The sequence below is a fragment of the Procambarus clarkii genome, chromosome 53 (assembly GCF_040958095.1).
Source record: "Procambarus clarkii isolate CNS0578487 chromosome 53, FALCON_Pclarkii_2.0, whole genome shotgun sequence".
Taxonomy (NCBI): Eukaryota; Metazoa; Arthropoda; class Malacostraca; order Decapoda; family Cambaridae; genus Procambarus; species Procambarus clarkii.
In genome coordinates this window covers 15,225,895-15,243,800 of record NC_091202.1, presented here as the reverse complement: position 1 = coordinate 15,243,800, position 17,906 = coordinate 15,225,895, and the positions used below count along the sequence as shown (strand labels likewise).

The 17,906-nt window shown below is 46.2% G+C and overlaps 1 protein-coding gene across 1 annotated transcript; it reads right to left on the bottom strand.

Moving 5' to 3' along the window:
- Positions 1–4,309: 4,309 nt before the first annotated feature.
- On the bottom strand, positions 4,310–7,026 carry LOC138352393 (putative uncharacterized protein ENSP00000383309). The gene is made up of 2 exons (XM_069304878.1): positions 6,962–7,026; positions 4,310–5,288 (listed from the first exon to the last, which is right to left on the bottom strand). Exons 1-2 carry the CDS (start codon positions 7,024–7,026, stop codon positions 4,310–4,312), a joined length of 1,044 nt encoding a protein of 347 aa, XP_069160979.1.
- Between the last annotated feature and the right edge of the window lie 10,880 nt (positions 7,027–17,906).

The window sequence follows — 17,906 nt, the reverse complement described above, 5'->3', positions numbered from 1 at the left end:
ATATTGGCTCTTCATATTGGCGTGACTCTCAGGCGCGTAGGTGACATTCTCTGACCCTCGGCATACCGTTGAGCGTTTATGGGACTATCGAAGTGTGTACCTTGTAACGATAATCTCTTTAAAGAGAGATTTGGCCAGCTCTTTCCTACATCATGTTACTTCAGTACATCTACAACATCTAGATACTACAATCAAGAGTAGTACATATTTAGTAGAATACGTTTCTACAGGGGGGGGGGGGGTATACGTACCCTACACTCGCTCTCCACCTCCCCCTCCTCGCTGACGCCACACCACCCTCGTCGATCACCAAACTACCACTTCCAGCCAGCACACTTCCCATTCGTGAATCGGCGACTCCACTCCACTTCAGCGCCATCTGCATAGCCGATGACAAAGCGTGCACGAGTATTTGGATTTAGAATATTCTGTGCTCTCAAGGCTGATACATCTATCTAGTATACGTTCTTTGTAATAGTGGAGGTTTTCAGCCAGCCAATATTCTCAGCACCTTTTAATTCATTTTTTGTCTTGTTCATTGTAGAGTAACGTAACTATTGTTTTATTTTATATTATTTTTTGACATTGTAATTTTGTTTAATTCGCACTGTACACAGCCAAGGGATTATCTTTGTTCATGTTTGTTTCAAGTCAATTAAAGTTTCATTGTTCATACGATTTGTTTTGCGTGTTTTTCCCTTTTACTTGACCACAGGAGGCAACAGTCACGCAGTCAACTTTTTTTCTTTTCTTTTTTTTTGTAAATGTGATGGACATTGACACTAGCCATTGGGAGGACTGCCGTACACCTACATTTTATTCATCACAACCTATTTACAGGTTCAGCAAATTTCGCCTATTTGTCCAGCCTTGTTTCCTCACTCGTAAGACCCTTGGGATCTGTGTGTTTATAGCTTCGTTATTAACCTGTAATCTCCTCACCCTATACCTCATTTCTTTTACTCTACCAGTAAACACCTCACTCCACTCATTACCTTCATTGATCGCAACCTTTTATCATATCTTTCTTGCCCTTTGCCTCCTTTCCAAACACAATTCTTTTTATTTATCGTATATTCCGCACGAACCCATTATATTCTTTCCTATCCAATGCCTTTTCTCTCTACCCTTCACCACCTCCTTATCCATTAACCCGATCCATCAGAGATTTCGTAACTCATAACGTCGGATAATCACATTCCACACACACAACTTTCCACCTATCACATCCGCCTTACCTATTATCACAGCACCTTATCCATTGCCTCGTCAATCCACCCATCATTCCATATTTAAATATTATCTCAGTTCTCCAACCATCACCCAATCAAAATAAACAAACGCCTCCTCCATCACTCACCAAAACAATCACCAGGATGATCCTAATTTGCATCGCTAGTATAATCCATATATATATATATATATATATATATATATATATTGTGACGGTAAAGCGTTGGTGTTCGGCTGCTTCAAAAGCTGGGGGCAGGGCCTCGTCACATCACAAAAAAAAAAAAAGAGAAAAGTTTGTCCTTTCGTCTGTGGTAAGGTAATGGGAAGACACACAAAACGCAAGTATATAAACAATGAAATATTAATTACTCGAGAAAACAAGACATGAATAAAGGCAATCTCATAAAATGCAGGACAAGTCAACAAACAAAACATGAATAATCACTGGCAAATGAAAAGTTACGCTAAGACAAGTAAGTTACAGTGATAGCAAAATAAATTAAATAATGGATGCTGGAATACTGGCTTCAAGCTGCCACCTCCCTTAGTACACGAAAGCCAAGGCTTAGTCTACCAGCGAGAGATGTCAACTTCATGGAGCACAAAGATATTCTGACGAGACTGGCGCGCTGCTGCCCAGACGTCGACTTGTGGTGGTGGCGGAGGGCAGGTGCGACGAGACACCAGCCAATCAGCAACAGGCAGGCAGAGGATGAGCAGTTTGCTGGTTACGGGCTGTGGCCAGGTGTTGGGGTGTGCCGGGTACGATTTGCTCTCTGGGCAAAACGTTTGGCGATACTGGTGGACGTATCTTCTATATAGTATCTTGTACTTTGACGTAATGATGTAGGGAAGAGCAGGCTCAATCTCTCTTGAAAGAGATTATCGTCACAACTCTCCCCCGAAGCCTGCGGTTCTGGAAGAAGTTACGTCTTCATGTGGTGGAGTGATAGTTGGAGTTGCTTCTACTTCATAGACTCTGGAGAGGGCGTCGACTATGATGTTGTCAGAACCCTTGATATAGCGGATCTCCAGGTTGAAATCTTGCAGATATAAAGCCCATCGTAGAAGACGCTGGTTATGGAATTGGGCTTGATGTAAGAAGCGGAGAGGATTGTGGTCTGAGAAGATGGTGGTAGACCTGGCACCTTGTAGGTATGAAGCAAAGTGCTGGAGATTCAGGACGATGGAGAGTAGCTCCTTTTCAATAGTGCTGTAGTTCCTCTGGTGGTGTTTCAACTTGTAGCTGTAGTAGTTGACAGGTAGAACCTCCTCGCCTCGTTGCTGCATCAGGACACCACCGATGCCGGTACCACTGGCGTCGACATGAAGGACGAAAGGCTTGGTGATATCTGGCGAGGCGAGAATGGGATTAGAACAGAGGAGGAATTTGAGTTGTTCGAAAGCAACGGTTTGCTGCATGGTCCAATTATACCGTTGCTTGGGACTGGTTAAAATGATTAATGGTGTGGCGACTGTACTAAAATTTCCCACAAACCTACGGTAGTAGGAGGCAAGACCAAGGAAGCGCAGGAGCTGCTTCCTGGTGGTAGGCTGTGGATAATGCTGGATGGCTTGAGTGTGTGTGTCTAACGGAGCTAGGCTGCCACTCCCAATTACATGACCCAGATAACGCACTTTACCTTTGGCAAAAGTGGACTTGCCCAGGTTGATGGTGAGGCCGGCTGTCAGGAGCCTGGCGAACAGTCGTTGCAGCTAGAGCAGATGTTCGCTCCAGGTGTTGGATGCTACGACGATATCATCCAAATAGGCGTAGGTATTATCCAAGCCCTGGATGACGCGGTTGACAGCTCTCTGAAAGGTGGCCGGGGCATTACATAGTCCGAAAGGAAGGCGTTCATATCTGAAAAGTCCAAAGGGAGTGATAAAGGCAGATATTTCTTTGGCTTTATTATTATTACCTGGTGGGTCAAGACGCTGGCTGCTACTTGGTGGGTCAAGACGTTGGGTGCTACTTGGTGGGTCGAGACGCTGGGTGCTGTATACTTGGTGGGTCAAGCCGCTAGGTGCTACTTGGTGGGTCAAGCCGCTGGGTGCTACTTGGTGGGTCGAGACGCTGGGTGCAACTTGGTGGGTCAAGCCGCTGGGTGCTACTTGGTGGGTCAAGACGCAGGGTACTACTTGGTGGGTCAAGACGCTGGGTGCTACTTGGTGGGTCAAGACGCTAGGTGCTACTTGGTGGGTCAAGACGTTGGGTGCTACTTGGTGGATCAAGACGTTGGGTGCTACTTGGTGGGTCAAGACGCTGGGTGCTACTTGGTGGGTCAAGACGCTGGGTGTTACTTAATGGGTCAAGACGCTGGGTGCTACTTGGTGGGTCAAGACGCTGGGTGCTACTTGGTGGGTCAAGATGCAGGGTGCAACTTGGTGGGTCAAGATGCAGGGTACTAGTTGGTGGGTCAAGACGCAGGGTGCTACTTGGTGGGTCAAGACGCTGGGTGCTACTTGGTGGGTCAAGACGCTGGGTGCTACTTGGTGGGTCAAGACGCTGGCTGCTACTTGGTGGGTCAAGACGCTGGGTGCTACTTGGTGGGTCAAGACGCTGGCTGCTACTTGGTGGGTCAAGTCGCTAAGTGCTACTTGGTGGGTCAAGCCGCTGGGTGCTACTTGGTGGGTCGAGACGCTGGGTGCTACTTGGTGGGTCAAGCCGCTGGGTGCTACTTGGTGGGTCGACACGTTGGGTGCTACTTAGTGGGTCAAGACGCTGGGTGCTACTTGGTGGGTCAAGACGCTAGGTTCTACTTGGTGGGTCAAGACGTTGGGTGCTACTTGGTGGGTCGAGACGCTGGGTGCTACTTGGTGGGTCTGGCCGCTGGGTGCTACTTGGTGGGTCAAGACACTGGGTGCTACTTGGTGGGTCGAGACGCTGGGTGCTACTTGGTGGGTCAAGCCGCTGGGTGCTACTTGGTGGATCGAGACGCTTGGTGCTACTTGGTGGGTCAAGCCGCTGGGTGCTACTTGGTAGGTCAAGACGCTGGGTGCTACTTGGTGGGTCAAGACGCAGGGTACTACTTGGTGGGTCAAGACGCTGGGTGCTACTTGGTGGGTCAAGACGCTAGGTGCTACTTGGTGGGTCAAGACGTTGGGTGCTACTTGGTGGGTCAAGACGTTGGGTGCTACTTGGTGGGTCAAGACGCTGGGTGCTACTTGGTGGGTCAAGACGCTGGGTGTTACTTAATGGGTCAAGACGCTGGGTGCTACTTGGTGGGTCAAGACGCTGGGTGCTACTTGGTGGGTCAAGACGCAGGGTGCTACTTGGTGGGTCAAGATGCAGGGTACTACTTGGTGGGTCAAGAAGCAGGATGCTACTTGGTGGGTCAAGACGCTGGGTGCTACTTGGTGGGTCAAGACGGTGGGTGCTACTTGGTGGGTCAAGACGCTGGGTGCTACTTGGTGGTTCAAGACGCAGGGTGCTACTTGGTGGGTCAAGCCGCTGGGTGCTACTTGGTGGGTCAAAACACTGGGTGCTACTTGGTGGGTCGAGACGCTGGGTGCTACTTGGTGGGTCAAGCCGCTGGGTGCTACTTGGTGGGTCGAGACGCTGGGTGCTACTTGGTGGGTCAAGCCGCTGGGTGCTACTTGGTGGGTCAAGACACTGGGTGCTACATGGTGGGTCGAGACGCTGGGTGCTACTTGGTGGGTCAAGCCGCTGGGTGCTACTTGGTGGGTCGAGACGCTGGGTGCTACTTGGTGGGTCAAGCCGCTGGGTGCTACTTGGTAGGTCAAGACGCTGGGTGCTACTTGGTGGGTCAAGACGCAGGGTACTACTTGGTGGGTCAAGACGCTGGGTGCTACTTGGTGGGTCAAGACGCAGGGTACTACTTGGTGGGTCAAGACGTTGGGTGCTACTTGGTGGGTCAAGACACTGGGTGCTACTTGGTGGGTCGAGACGCTGGGTGCTACTTGGTGGGTCAAGCCGCTGGGTGCTACTTGGTGGGTCGAGACGCTGGGTGCTACTTGGTAGGTCAAGACGTTGGGTGCTACTTTGTGGGTCAAGACGCAGGGTACTACTTGGTGGGTCAAGACGCTGGGTTCTACTTGGTGGGTCAAGACGCTAGGTGCTACTTGGTGGGTCAAGACGTTGGGTGCTACTTGGTGGGCCAAGCCGCTGGGTGCTTCTTGGTGGGTCAAGACGCTGGGTGCTACTTGGTGGGTCAAGACGCTGGGTGTTACTTAATGGGTCAAGACGCTGGGTGCTACTTGGTGGGTCAAGAAGCTAGGTGCTACTTGGTGGGTCGAGACGCTGGGTGCTACTTGGTGGGTCAAGAAGCTGGGTGCTACTTGGTGGGTCGAGACGCTGGGTGCTACTTGGTGGGTCAAGAAGCTGGGTGCTACTTGGTGGGTCGAGACGCTGGGTGCTACTTGGTGGGTCAAGAAGCTGGGTGCTACTTGGTGGGTCGAGACGCTGGGTGCTACTTGGTGGGTCAAGAAGCTGGGTGCTACTTGGTGGGTCGAGACGCTGGGTGCTTTTTGATGGGTCAAGAAGCTGGGTGCTTCTTGGTGGGTTTAAAATGCGAGAAATTGCCTCATTATTTTGTCGCGTCAGTGTTTGGATAGTTTGGTCCCCGAGGACCACTCAGAGCTCCTGTGTTAGTCCAACAGGTCAGGTGAGTGGTGATTTATCATCTAATGTGACAGCTGAACTGTGACCGTGTCCTAGTTACAGGGTCGGTCACTGTATCCCAGCTACGTGTCGGTCACTGTATCCCAGCTACGGGTCGGTCACTGTATCCCAGCTACGGGTCGGTCCTTGTATCCCAGCTACGGGTCGGTCCCTGTATCCCAGCTACGGGTCGGTCACTGTATCCCAGCTACGGGTCGGTCACTGTATCCCAGCTACGGGTCGATCACTGTATCCCAGCTACGGGGTCTGTGTATCATGAGCCCCCCCCCCTCCCTCCTTTCCAGTGTCCCTTTCCATGTTTTCCCTCTCACTTCTTCCATTTTCAGTTCTGACTCCCATCTATTCCCCCCGTTACTAGTCTCTTATCTGTTGTTCCCTCCCTCCAGGCCTTCTCTTCTGGTGTTCCCCTCCCAGCTCTCCCCCCACCTGTTGAGACCACTCCGGTTCCCCTGCTCACTAGTCCTCGCGCCCAACAAAACTATATCATTGTTTTCATGACGGAAACGCCGCCAGCCAGCCAGCCAGCCAGCCAGCCAGCCAGCCAGCCAGCCAGCCATTCAGACTAGGTTCGGGAGGCTGACGCCAGCTTGGCCTTCACGTGCTCATCTCTTATCATATCTTATCCCTCTTTCACTTTGCATCTTTTAGTCACTTACTTGTTATATTTAGCGTTTGTCCTTTGGAAATTTGTTAGTATAATAATTTAAACAGTTTTTACTGTAGTTGCTGTATATTTAGGTTTTGTATTTTGTATATTTTAGGTAGAACTAAAGTCCAGGGCTTATACTATGTATATTTATATTTTCATGGCGGGTAGTATATATTTTTACAGCTTACAAGGACTATGTTTCTGACTATTGACACCTCTCATAGGAGGATATTCTGGTGTCCTCTGGTAACGTGGTTTAGTAAGGACGGTTAATGGCCTGCCGCCTTGTCTCTCAGGACCTGTCCACCTCATATATTGCGGTTCTGGTCAAGTATGGAATTCAGATTAATTTTCCGCGAAATGATGCGCTATTGAGTCAGTTTACTAATTGTTTGTCCTAGTCAGAGGTTTCTCCTCCGCCTCACTTCCGTCACGGTTCAATTTTCTGTTTTCTCTGTTCGGCGGCACTTTCCTCGTCCAAAACTGATTCCTCCTTCATCAGGGCTTTTCCTCTATTTCCCTGCCGCTGGCTCTAAGCATCCAGCTATCTTCACCCTCTCTCTTATTATCTGTCCTACACACAGCCTGTTATTGACCATACACAAGGCTCACTATCAGTGACACATGGTACCTCTAACTCCCTTCATCTCTCTCTCATATATATATATATATATATATATATATATATATATATATATATATATATATATATATATATATATATATATATATATATATATATAAAATATATATATATATATATATATATATTTATATTATATATATATTATATATATATATATTATATATATATATTATATATATATATTATATTTATATATATATATATATATATATATATATATATATATATATATATATATATATATATATATATATATATATATATATGAGAGAGAGATGAAGGGAGTTAGAGGTACCATGTGTCACTGATAGTGACACATGGTACCCTATTAATGCCACCTCTTGTTCTGTCTTATGTTGATGAAATTAATACCCTATTAATGCCACCTCACCCCATCCACCTCACTAAAATGTAGATATAAAATCGGAGATGCGTAAGTTCTATTCAGTTGTGTATTTGTAAACTAAAGTCTTTGAAAATGTAATAAGTTTTACGAAACGCGCTCGTGTCGCGTCAGACTAGAAATAAAAATGAATTTTGGAGAATTGATTTTTGATTTACCTCCAACAGTGAAAAGAAATGTACGAAAGATTGAGAAAATTCGTGTTAGAATTATTAATCTTACTTTTTCGGTCATATTTAATAATATATGTCTACAGGAAAGACTGCTACCAAAATATACTAATATATATATATATATATATATATATATATATATATATATATATATATATATATATATATATATATATATATATATATATATATTGTGACGGTAACGCGTTGGTGTTCGGCTGTTCAAAGCTAGGGGTATGGCCTCGTCACATAGTATTAAAAAAAAAAATAGAAAATCTGGAACTTCGTCTGTGGTAAGGTAAGGAGAAGACACACAAAACACAAGTAAACTTTAACAATGAAATTTTAATTACGTTAAATAAACAAAACATGAATAAAATGGACTTGCAAATTCGTATAATAAAATCAATCAATCAAAATAATGAGAATAATTAAATGACACAATGAAAAGTTACATTAAGACAAAATAACAAGAAGTGCAATATAAAAGTAAATGAAAGGGGCTGGAATATTGGCTTTAAGCTATCACCTCTCTCAGTATACGTACGCTAAAGCTTACGTCTAGCAGGAAGAAGTGTTAACTGTGAAAGCACGGAATATTCTGAGGACTGAGGTCGTGGCGGCCCCAGACATCAAGTAGTATGGGGGGGTGGAGTGCAGTTGCAGCCCTACCGGCGACCAATCAGAGGAGCCGGCAGTAAGACGGGTAGTTTGGCGGTTTGAGTCTGAGCAGGTGTTCCTGGCTGCATACGTTTTGCGCTCTGGCAAACCTTGGAGATGTTGTTGTCGTTGTTGGACATTTCTTCCATAGTAGTTTTATATATTTGTTGCGACGTATTTGTGGAGGGAAGAGCAGGCTCAATCTCTTGAAGGAGATTATTGTCACAACTCTCCCCCGAAGCCTGCGGTTCTGGAAGAAGTACGTCGTTATGTGGTGGAGAAATGGATGGAGTTGCTTCTACTTCATAAACTCTGGAGAGATCATTGGCTAAGATGTTGTCGGAATCTTGGTATAGCGTGTCTCCAGGTTGAATTTCTGCAGTTAGCAAGCCCATAGTAGAAGACGTGGAGATGGGAAGTGGGCGTGCTGCAGGAGGTGTAGGATGGTGTGGTCCGTGTTGATGGTGGACCGTGCACTTTTCAGGTGTGGAGTGAAGTGCTGGAGCTTCAGGATGAGGAAGAGTAGCTCCTTGCCAATTGTTCCGTAGTTCCTTGTAGCAGTAATTGCTGACAGGTGTATTCTCCTCGCCTCGTTGCTGCATCGCGACACCACCAACGTCGGTACCACTGGCGTCGACATGGAGGATGAAGGGCTTATCTGACGAGGTGAGAGTGGAATTAGAATAGGGCAAAGGAGCACGATTATTATCCTGAAAGCATTTGGGAAGATCATTAAGGATTTCGGAATTAGAAAGCGCTGACTCCTTGTCAGTGCTTTCGGGAGGAGAAGCTGGGATGGTCTCACTGTGGATGTAGGGTTCTGTGAAGGTAGAACAGTTAGTCAGGACAGTGGGAGGAGTACCATTATATTGCTTCAGGAGGTTTACGTGGCACAACTGGGTCTTCCGCCGCCTATCTGGAGTCTCTATTACGTAGTTGTTATTATTCCTGCACTCTTTGACGCGGTAGGGTCCTGAAAACCTGTTTTGTAAAGGTGAACCTGGGATAGGGAAATATGCAAGGACGAAGTCTCCCGGCTTGAATTTTCTTACTTTGCTGGTCTGGTCGTAATGAGTCTTCATTCTCTCCTGGGCTTTCAATAGATTATCATGGGCAAAACGGTGGACTCTCTCTAGAATGTGTTGAAGGTTTTGAAGAAACTGGGGCACATTCTGATGCTCACTGAAGGTGGCATCTCGGAGAGAGTCTTTGAAAGCCTTAAAGGGAGTATGGCACTTACGGCCGTAGAGCATCTCATAAGGAGATACTCCTAGGGACTCATTGGGGAGACTTCTGAAAATACACATTATAAGGTCAATCTGCTTATCCCAATCCTTAGAGGTTTCACTACAAAACTTTTTCAAGAGTGCTTTGATAGTCTGATGACTACGTTCAAGAGAACCCTGTGAAGCAGGATGATAGGGGCTGGACAATACCTGTTTGATGTTGAACTCCTCCAGTGTCCTTTTGAAGAGATCACTGGTGAAGTTGGTACCACAGTCGCTCTGAATCTCCCTGGGAAATCCGTATTGAGTGAAGATCTTCAATAGATGTTTTATAACCGTAGCAGCCGTGATGTTCTTCACTGGAACTGCTATGGGAAATCTGGTGGTAGGACACAGGATGGTTAGGATGTAGGCGTTACCTGAACTGGTCCGAGGTAAAGGACCAACACAGTCTATTATGAGTCTGTGGAAAGGTTCCGCAGGCACCTGTATGGGGATCAGTGGCGCTCTGGGAATGGAGATGTTCGGTTTGCCTGCCATCTGACATGTATGACACTGTTTTACGTACTGTTTGACGTTATTTACCATACCTGGCCAGTAGTAGTCTTGACGAATTCCATGGTAAGTCTTGTTGAAGCCGTAGTGGGAGAGTGCTCCGTGGGCCAGGTGTAGAATAGTGGGCCGCAGGCTGGTAGGAATCACAAGTTGTTCGATGTTGGCCCAATCGTCCTCCTCCTTCAGTTTACTGGGTCTATATCTGCAGTAAAGCAAGTCGTTCTCTAGGAAGAACCCAGGAATACTGTCGGGTTGAGTCTCAGCCTGGAAAAACAATGGTGTTAAAGTAAGATCTTCCCTCTGCAACTTACGGAACTCCAACTTGGTCAGATGCGGGGGTAGTTTCTGAGGGTCTTGAGGGACAGCGGTAGCAGTAGAGTCAGCTGGCTGTGGACGTGCGGCTTGTGCACGGGTGGTCACGAGAACCGGAGGAGAAACTTCATCACTCTCTGGAACCTCTGCTGGAACATACTCTAGAATAGGGTTTATTGGCACAGAGTTACACACCTGGGGTTTGTCCATGACGATCAGGTTGGTCGGTTGCAGGTCTTCTGCCAAGTCGTTGCCTAGGAGAAGTTGCACTCCAGGCATGGGAAAAGGCTTTTCCCTGACGGCGACTTGGACTTCTCCGTTCACGTAGGGACAATCCAGGTGGACTCTGGCGAGAGGGTATGGAGTGGTAGCAGTGAGGTCAGTGATGAAGACAGTTTCTCCGGTGTAGGTGATGTTGGGCACAGCCGACTTCAAGATGATCGATTGTAGAGCCGCTGTGTCCCTCAAGATCTTCAATTTGAAACGTCCCTCCGGATTTGAACCGTTGGCAGAGACAGTTCCAGTATACAGGTGGTTACTGAAAAGAGAAAGATCATTAACATTAACACCAACATTCATCACAGGCTTACCGGACTTAGGAGGAGTTGGTTTGGGTTTTTGTTGTTCAGTGGTTCCCTTGTATTGAGACTTACCACACTTGTCTATGGTATGTCCATAGAGTCTACAATACTTGCAGTACAGTTGTGAACCAGCTTGATCAGGGCTCACTTTCTCGTAACTGTACCATGACTTCTTACTGGAGGATGGTTCGGGTGTCAGCCGGTGGATGAGGCTGTAAGTGTCAGCCGACTTAGCACACTTCAGGTAGTCGGTTTCTTCTTTATCTGCTAAGTAGAGGCGGACAGGAGGCGGCACACGTCTCAAGAATTCTTCAACAAGCATCAGGTTGACGAGTTCTGTAAAAGTAGAGACCTGTGCTGCTTCCAGCCATTTCATGAAATACCTCCGTTTCGTGTTAGCAAACTCGAGGAAGGTAGTGGTACTTGCCTTCAGGTGGTCACGGAATTTCCTTCTATAACTTTCAGTAGAGAGGAGGTAGGCGTCCAACACTGCTTGTTTCAGAGTGTGGTAGTCATTCTCAGACGCCAAAGTACTGAGTGTGACTGCAGCTCTACCTGTAAGATGGACTCTGAGAAGTGTGGCCCATTGGTCGACAGGCCAACTGAGTTGATTAGCAAGGGTTTCAAAGGTGGTAAAGAACACATCAACTTCTGCTTCTACAAAGGATGGCATTAACTTACTTGCATGTGATATATTAAAACTGACGGGAAGATTGGCAGTAGCTTGCTGGCGTTGAGCGAGGTGTGAAGTTTCCAACGTGTATTCGCGTTGACGACACTCTAGAGCCAGAGTTGCTTGTTGCTTGTCATGTTCGCGTTGCATCTCCAACTCGCGTTGTTTGGTTTCAAGCTGTACTCTTTCCCGCTCCTGGAGTGTTTCAAGCTGTACTCTTTCCCGCTCACGGAGCATTGCAAACTCACGTTCCTTGAGTGCGATTTCTTCCCTTCTTAAGGCAGCCTCACGTTCTTGTTCTTCCCTTCGTATGGCAGCTGCTTCCCTTTGCTGTTCGCGGGCTTCCTTTTGCTGCTCACGTTCAATCTTGGCCAGCTTCAATTTGAGTTTCATCGTTGCCAAATCAGTTTTTTCTGCAATATAGTAAGTTTCATGAGTTTCAGAGTCTATCTTACCTTGCTCTAAATAGTAATCCAGCAACAGGTTGTGTAGGTCATTTTTGTTGGCTTGGTAGGGAACTTCTAGTTGATACTCATGTGCAAGAGTTTGTAATTCAGTCTTCTTGGCACGACTTAAAGTCCCTATTTCACCTGCTGGATTTGCACGGAAAGCTTGGAGACGAAACATGGTGAAATTAGCAAATAAAGGTACACGAATATTCAATAGTGAATGTCAGAAACAGGACAACGTGGCAACTGATACCTATCCTGTGAGATCTTTAACAATTAAAGTTAAGTAAAAGATGTTAAATGATTAAATTAAATCAAGGGCGCAGGAAATCTTGTACCCGGTACTCATGTAAGAGGATAAGGGCAAGAAAATCCTACTAACAAATGAAACAGAGTTTCGAAAACAAATGAAACAGTTAAATGCCTCAAAAGTAAAATTGGTAGTCCAAGGATGTAGGCATACCTTGCCAAGTCTCTATAGGACATAAAGCAAGTTTTTCCTACTGAATTTAATATGATACTTACAGAATTAGCGAACTTTTGTGCTCTGAAAAAGTAAGCTAATTCCCTACCGTTGTATGTATCATCATCTCTGACTGACGTGTAGGGGTGCGAGGTGTCAACTGGTGACGAGAACTGCTGCTGAGGTCCCAATTCAGCAACTACAGTTCGAGCTAGAGGAACTATGGCCCTCTTTGTCCTCCTACAGTCAGATTGCAGAAGATTGGGTACTCTTGACCCGGGGCAGACCACAGTACCAGGGTACCTATATGATGATCTGTCAAAAATGAGAAATATTCAAGGGACAAAGATGGTAAACACGAGTAATAACACGGAGGGAGAGATGACCAATTAAGAGTATGACTGAGGCCTACAGTCACCACGTAATCCAAAGTTGTCTCACCTTCACCATATGTTACTCTCGTAATGCACAATACACCGCACCTTATAAAAAATGAAATTGAATATGAAAAATAGTATAGCTACGTTAACAAAGTTAAATACGCTTACCATAAATTACCACTTGGCACCAGTACCTGAGTGAAGCTCCTAGGACAGGCCCCCATATAATATGTGACGGTAACGCGTTGGTGTTCGGCTGTTCAAAGCTAGGGGTATGGCCTCGTCACATAGTATTAAAAAAAAAAATAGAAAATCTGGAACTTCGTCTGTGGTAAGGTAAGGAGAAGACACACAAAACACAAGTAAACTTTAACAATGAAATTTTAATTACGTTAAATAAACAAAACATGAATAAAATGGACTTACAAATTCGTATAATAAAATCAATCAATCAAAATAATGAGAATAATTAAATGACACAATGAAAAGTTACGTTAAGACAAAATAACAAGAAGTGCAATATAAAAGTAAATGAAAGGTGCTGGAATATTGGCTTTAAGCTATCACCTCTCTCAGTATACGTACGCTAAAGCTTACGTCTAGCAGGAAGAAGTGTTAACTGTGAAAGCACGGAATATTCTGAGGACTGAGGTCGTGGCGGCCCCAGACATCAAGTAGTATGGGGGGTGGAGTGCAGTTGCAGCCCGACCGGCGACCAATCAGAGGAGCCGGCAGTAAGACGGGTAGTTTGGCGGTTTGAGTCTGAGCAGGTGTTCCTGGCTGCATACGTTTTGCGCTCTGGCAAACCTTGGAGATGTTGTTGTCGTTGTTGGACATTTCTTCCATAGTAGTTTTATATATTTGTTGCGACGTATTTGTGGAGGGAAGAGCAGGCTCAATCTCTTGAAGGAGATTATTGTCACAATATATATATATATATATATATATATATATATATATATATATATATATTTATAAATTTGTGAGGGGTACCACCTCTGGTGCCAATGTGGGGACCCATAGCCTCGGAGAAGAAAATAAAAAGTATTCAGAGGAGACCTTGTGGTTTCTCACTGAACACTAATATTATCTTCTCCTACCACCCCCATTCTTTTGTATGTACACATATATATTTGCTTTATTTGAACTTTGTTACAAAAAAGGAGGTACATATGGGTTACAAAGATGGTTATCATAGGTTGTCGAGTTCCTCCAGTTCCTCAGATGGCGGGCAGGAACCCTGGATGCAGTGCGCATTTCCCCTCTGTATCGCCACACTGAGGCGCTGGAAAAGAAAGCTTGCAGCTCTAGGGTCCCTTGTTGTTTCAATGAGCCTAGAACCCAGTTCCTTCAAAAAACTGGTAGCACTTTTACCCCAGGCGCCGAGTGTCTCAGAAGCAATGGGGACAAAATTGTAGTGGTGATCGTGGTGGTGATCGTAGTGGTGATCAAAATTGTTTAGTGATATATATATATATATATATATATATATATATATATATATATATATATATATATATATATATATATATATATATATATATATATATATATATCACTTTACCTAAGGGGATGGCAGAAGAAGCCGCTACCAGCCAGCTCACCCCTCCCGAAGCCAGTCAAAGGAGAGGCACATGCAGTGGTTGTGGGAGCAACATCAGCATCAACTCGATCTCCAGAGTCATACGCCAGCATGGTGACTGTCCTGGGTCAGGGAGGCCTCCCGTGGGAGGAGGCAGCACTCAGGAGCCTGTTGCACCAGTACAAATCGCAACAGATTACATTGCAACAGACGACCTGCTAGAGGCAATTAAAGCAACGTCAACCAGGACACTCACCCACATCCCAAAGGCCTCTCGCCCTTTTGCTGCAGGGAAATACACGGACCTCATCGCAAAAGTCAACAGAGGGTCAAATAACCTTGATGCACCTGATACCATCAAAGCCTGGCACAATCTGTTACTTTTTGGCAATGCATGCTTAGGTGTACCAGACAGAGGAGGCAAGACACTGGCCTCATCCGTCAATAAAGCAATTAGGGATTTTCCTAGGGCTGACAACCTAGTCCGCCTCCCCAAACACACCAAACACCGCCGAGGCAGACCAAGTACGACAATCAGCGACAACAGAAAATTAGGTACCCAAGTCAGCAAGAAAATTGAAGAGGGCAATACAGTCGGGGCACTCAGGTTGATCACAAGTGAGGACAAAATTTTGCCCAGGGATGAAACCACAGCCCAAGCACTGAGAGAAAAACACCCCCTCAGGGCCGTAGGTGGACCTCCCCCACAGGTCAGGCTCGCCCCTAACCAGGAACCTCTCGTCCTCCGGGAGTCAGAGGTTTATAAAGCTATCGTTTCATTTCCCCCGGGCTCCTCAGGAGGCTACACAGGGGTAAGACCTCAACATGTGAAGGAAATGGTGAACCCTGTTCTTGGCCCAGCTGCAGAAGCGCTCCTGACAGAAATCACATCGTTTGTCAACAACTGCCTCGCCGGGTTAATCCCTGATGAAATCAAACCATTCTTCTTTGGTGCATCCCTATGTGCCCTTAAAAAGAAGGGGGGAGGGATCAGACCCATTGCCGTTGGTAATACCCTTCGCCGCCTAGTTGCAAGGGCTGCTGTCAGAAGTATCCGAACGGAAGCAGCCACCATGCTGCAACCCAACCAGCTGGGGTTTGGAGTCCCCCAAGGCTGTGAAGCAGCGGCTCATGCTGCACGAGCCTACATTAGCTCTCTTACTGAAGACCAGGCAGTAGTAAAATTAGATTTTAAAAACGCTTTCAACTCGGTCAAAAGGGAAGCAATCCTCACTGCAGTCCAGGAACATTGCCCAAGCATTCTCCCGTTTGTGTCAGCAGGCTACAGCAAAGACTCAACCCTCCTGTTTGGCAAACATGAAGTCACCTCAGCAGAGGGAATTCAACAGGGTGACCCACTTGCACCGTTCCTCTTTTGCATAGCGGTTCGAGAAATTACAACCAGACTGTCCAGCGAGCTCAACATCTGGTTCCTGGATGATGGCACTCTGGCAGGCACACAAGATTCCCTGCTAGAAGACCTACAGCTGGTGAAGACACGGGGGGAGTCCATGGGTCTCGTTCTTAACCCCTCTAAGTGCGAAATTATTGCATCTAGTGAAGTAATCATTAGAGCAGTGAAATCAGTTCTACCAGAAGCCTCAGTCGTTAAACCTACCGACAGCACACTACTCGGAGCACCTCTGGGCCACAATGCCATTGCTGCAGTCCTTGACGAAAAGTTTAGAGACCTAAAGAGGATGGAAGAGAGAATTGGGGACTTGGACTCCCACGATGCCCTCTACCTTCTCACAAAGTGCCTTACCTTGCCCAGGCTAACATACTTCTTAAGGTGTGCACCAACTTTTGGCAACCCACTTCTAAATCAATATGATGAGCTCCTCAGGTCAATATTCAGGAAGGCGCTCAACCTAGATTTAGATGACAGTCATTGGGACCAAGCAACACTCCCAGTGAGATTTGGAGGGATAGGCATACGAAAGGCAACTGAGGTAGCACTTCCAGCATTCTTATCCTCATGTACAGCAGCCAACGAATTGGTAGGGCAGATCCTACCAGAGCGTATGAGAGAGACAGCGGGAACTCACGATCAAACGTTCATCGAAGCAGCCAGACAATGGGACACCATTGCACACCCTCAACCCCGACCACAAGTCCCAAAAGACCACAAGCAGGCCCACTGGGATAGCCCCATAATGGAAAAGACTGTCACAGCAATGATTGACAACGCTGATGCTGAAAACAAAGCCCGCCTCCTAGCGGTAACAGCACCCCACGCCGGGGATTTTTTATTTGCTGTGCCCAATGCAGCCCTGGGAACTCGCCTCAGTCATGACGCTCTCTGCATTGGAGTTGCCCTTCGCATTGCCGCCCCCATCCTCACCGAACATAGGTGCATCTGCGGAACTGCGATGGCAGACCAATATGGTCGTCATGGTCTGGTATGTCGTAAATCACAGGGTAAAATCGCAAGACATGAAGAAGTCAACGACATCATCAAGAGGAGCCTCGCCACAGCCCGCTGCCCGGCACAAAGAGAACCATACTTATCCAGACCTAACGACCCTCAGAAGCGCCCTGATGGGGTCACCTTGCTACCTTGGAAGGATGGTAAGCAAGTGGTATGGGACTACACGTGCGCTGCCACACTGGCCAGTATCTACCTCCACTACAGCACACGTGAAAGCGGTGGTGCTGCTTCTTTCAGGGAATCGCAGAAAATTATTAAATACAGAGGTCTAGCACACTGCTACAGCTTTGTTCCGATCGGCTCGGAGACCCTCGGTTCGTGGGGAAAATGTGCATTGAAGTTCCTGAAGGAATTGGGGGACAAATTGATCAGCGCTACAAAAGACCAGAGAGGAAAAAGTTTCTTGTTCCAGCGCCTCAGTGTTGCGATTCAGAGGGCAAATGCCTGTTGCGTCTTGGGCACTAGTCCAACTTCAGAGGAATTCGAAGAAGTGTTTGACTTGCAACAATGATCGAACCCGTCTGTGACATTCATCAATGTTTCCCATTGTTGTGTTTTTCAAGAGATCCTTAACCTTTAAGCACCTTTTTGCATTATTATTTTTGTATCAACCCATGTATATCTTGTAACCATCAAATGCATAATAAAGCACAAAAAATAAAAAAGGAAGGGGGTGGTAGGAGAAAAGCACACAGAAACTGTATTGGAGGGGATCTAAACATTCCCTCTAATGCGTTATGCGTGGTTTCCTCCGAGGCTATGGGTCCCCCTTCTTCCAGCTAGAAGTGTATATATATATATATATATATATATATATATATATATATATATATATATATATATAT

Excerpts from the sequence above, each read along its gene's own strand:
- LOC138352393 (XM_069304878.1), bottom strand. The coding sequence starts at position 7,026 with ATGAAGGAGGAATCAGTTTTGGACGAGGAAAGTGCCGCCGAACAGAGA. Across the intron at positions 5,289-6,961 it reads AGAAAACAGAAAATTGAACC|AACCCAGCGTCTTGACCCAC; the intron begins GTGACGGAAGTG and ends CCCACCAAGTAG.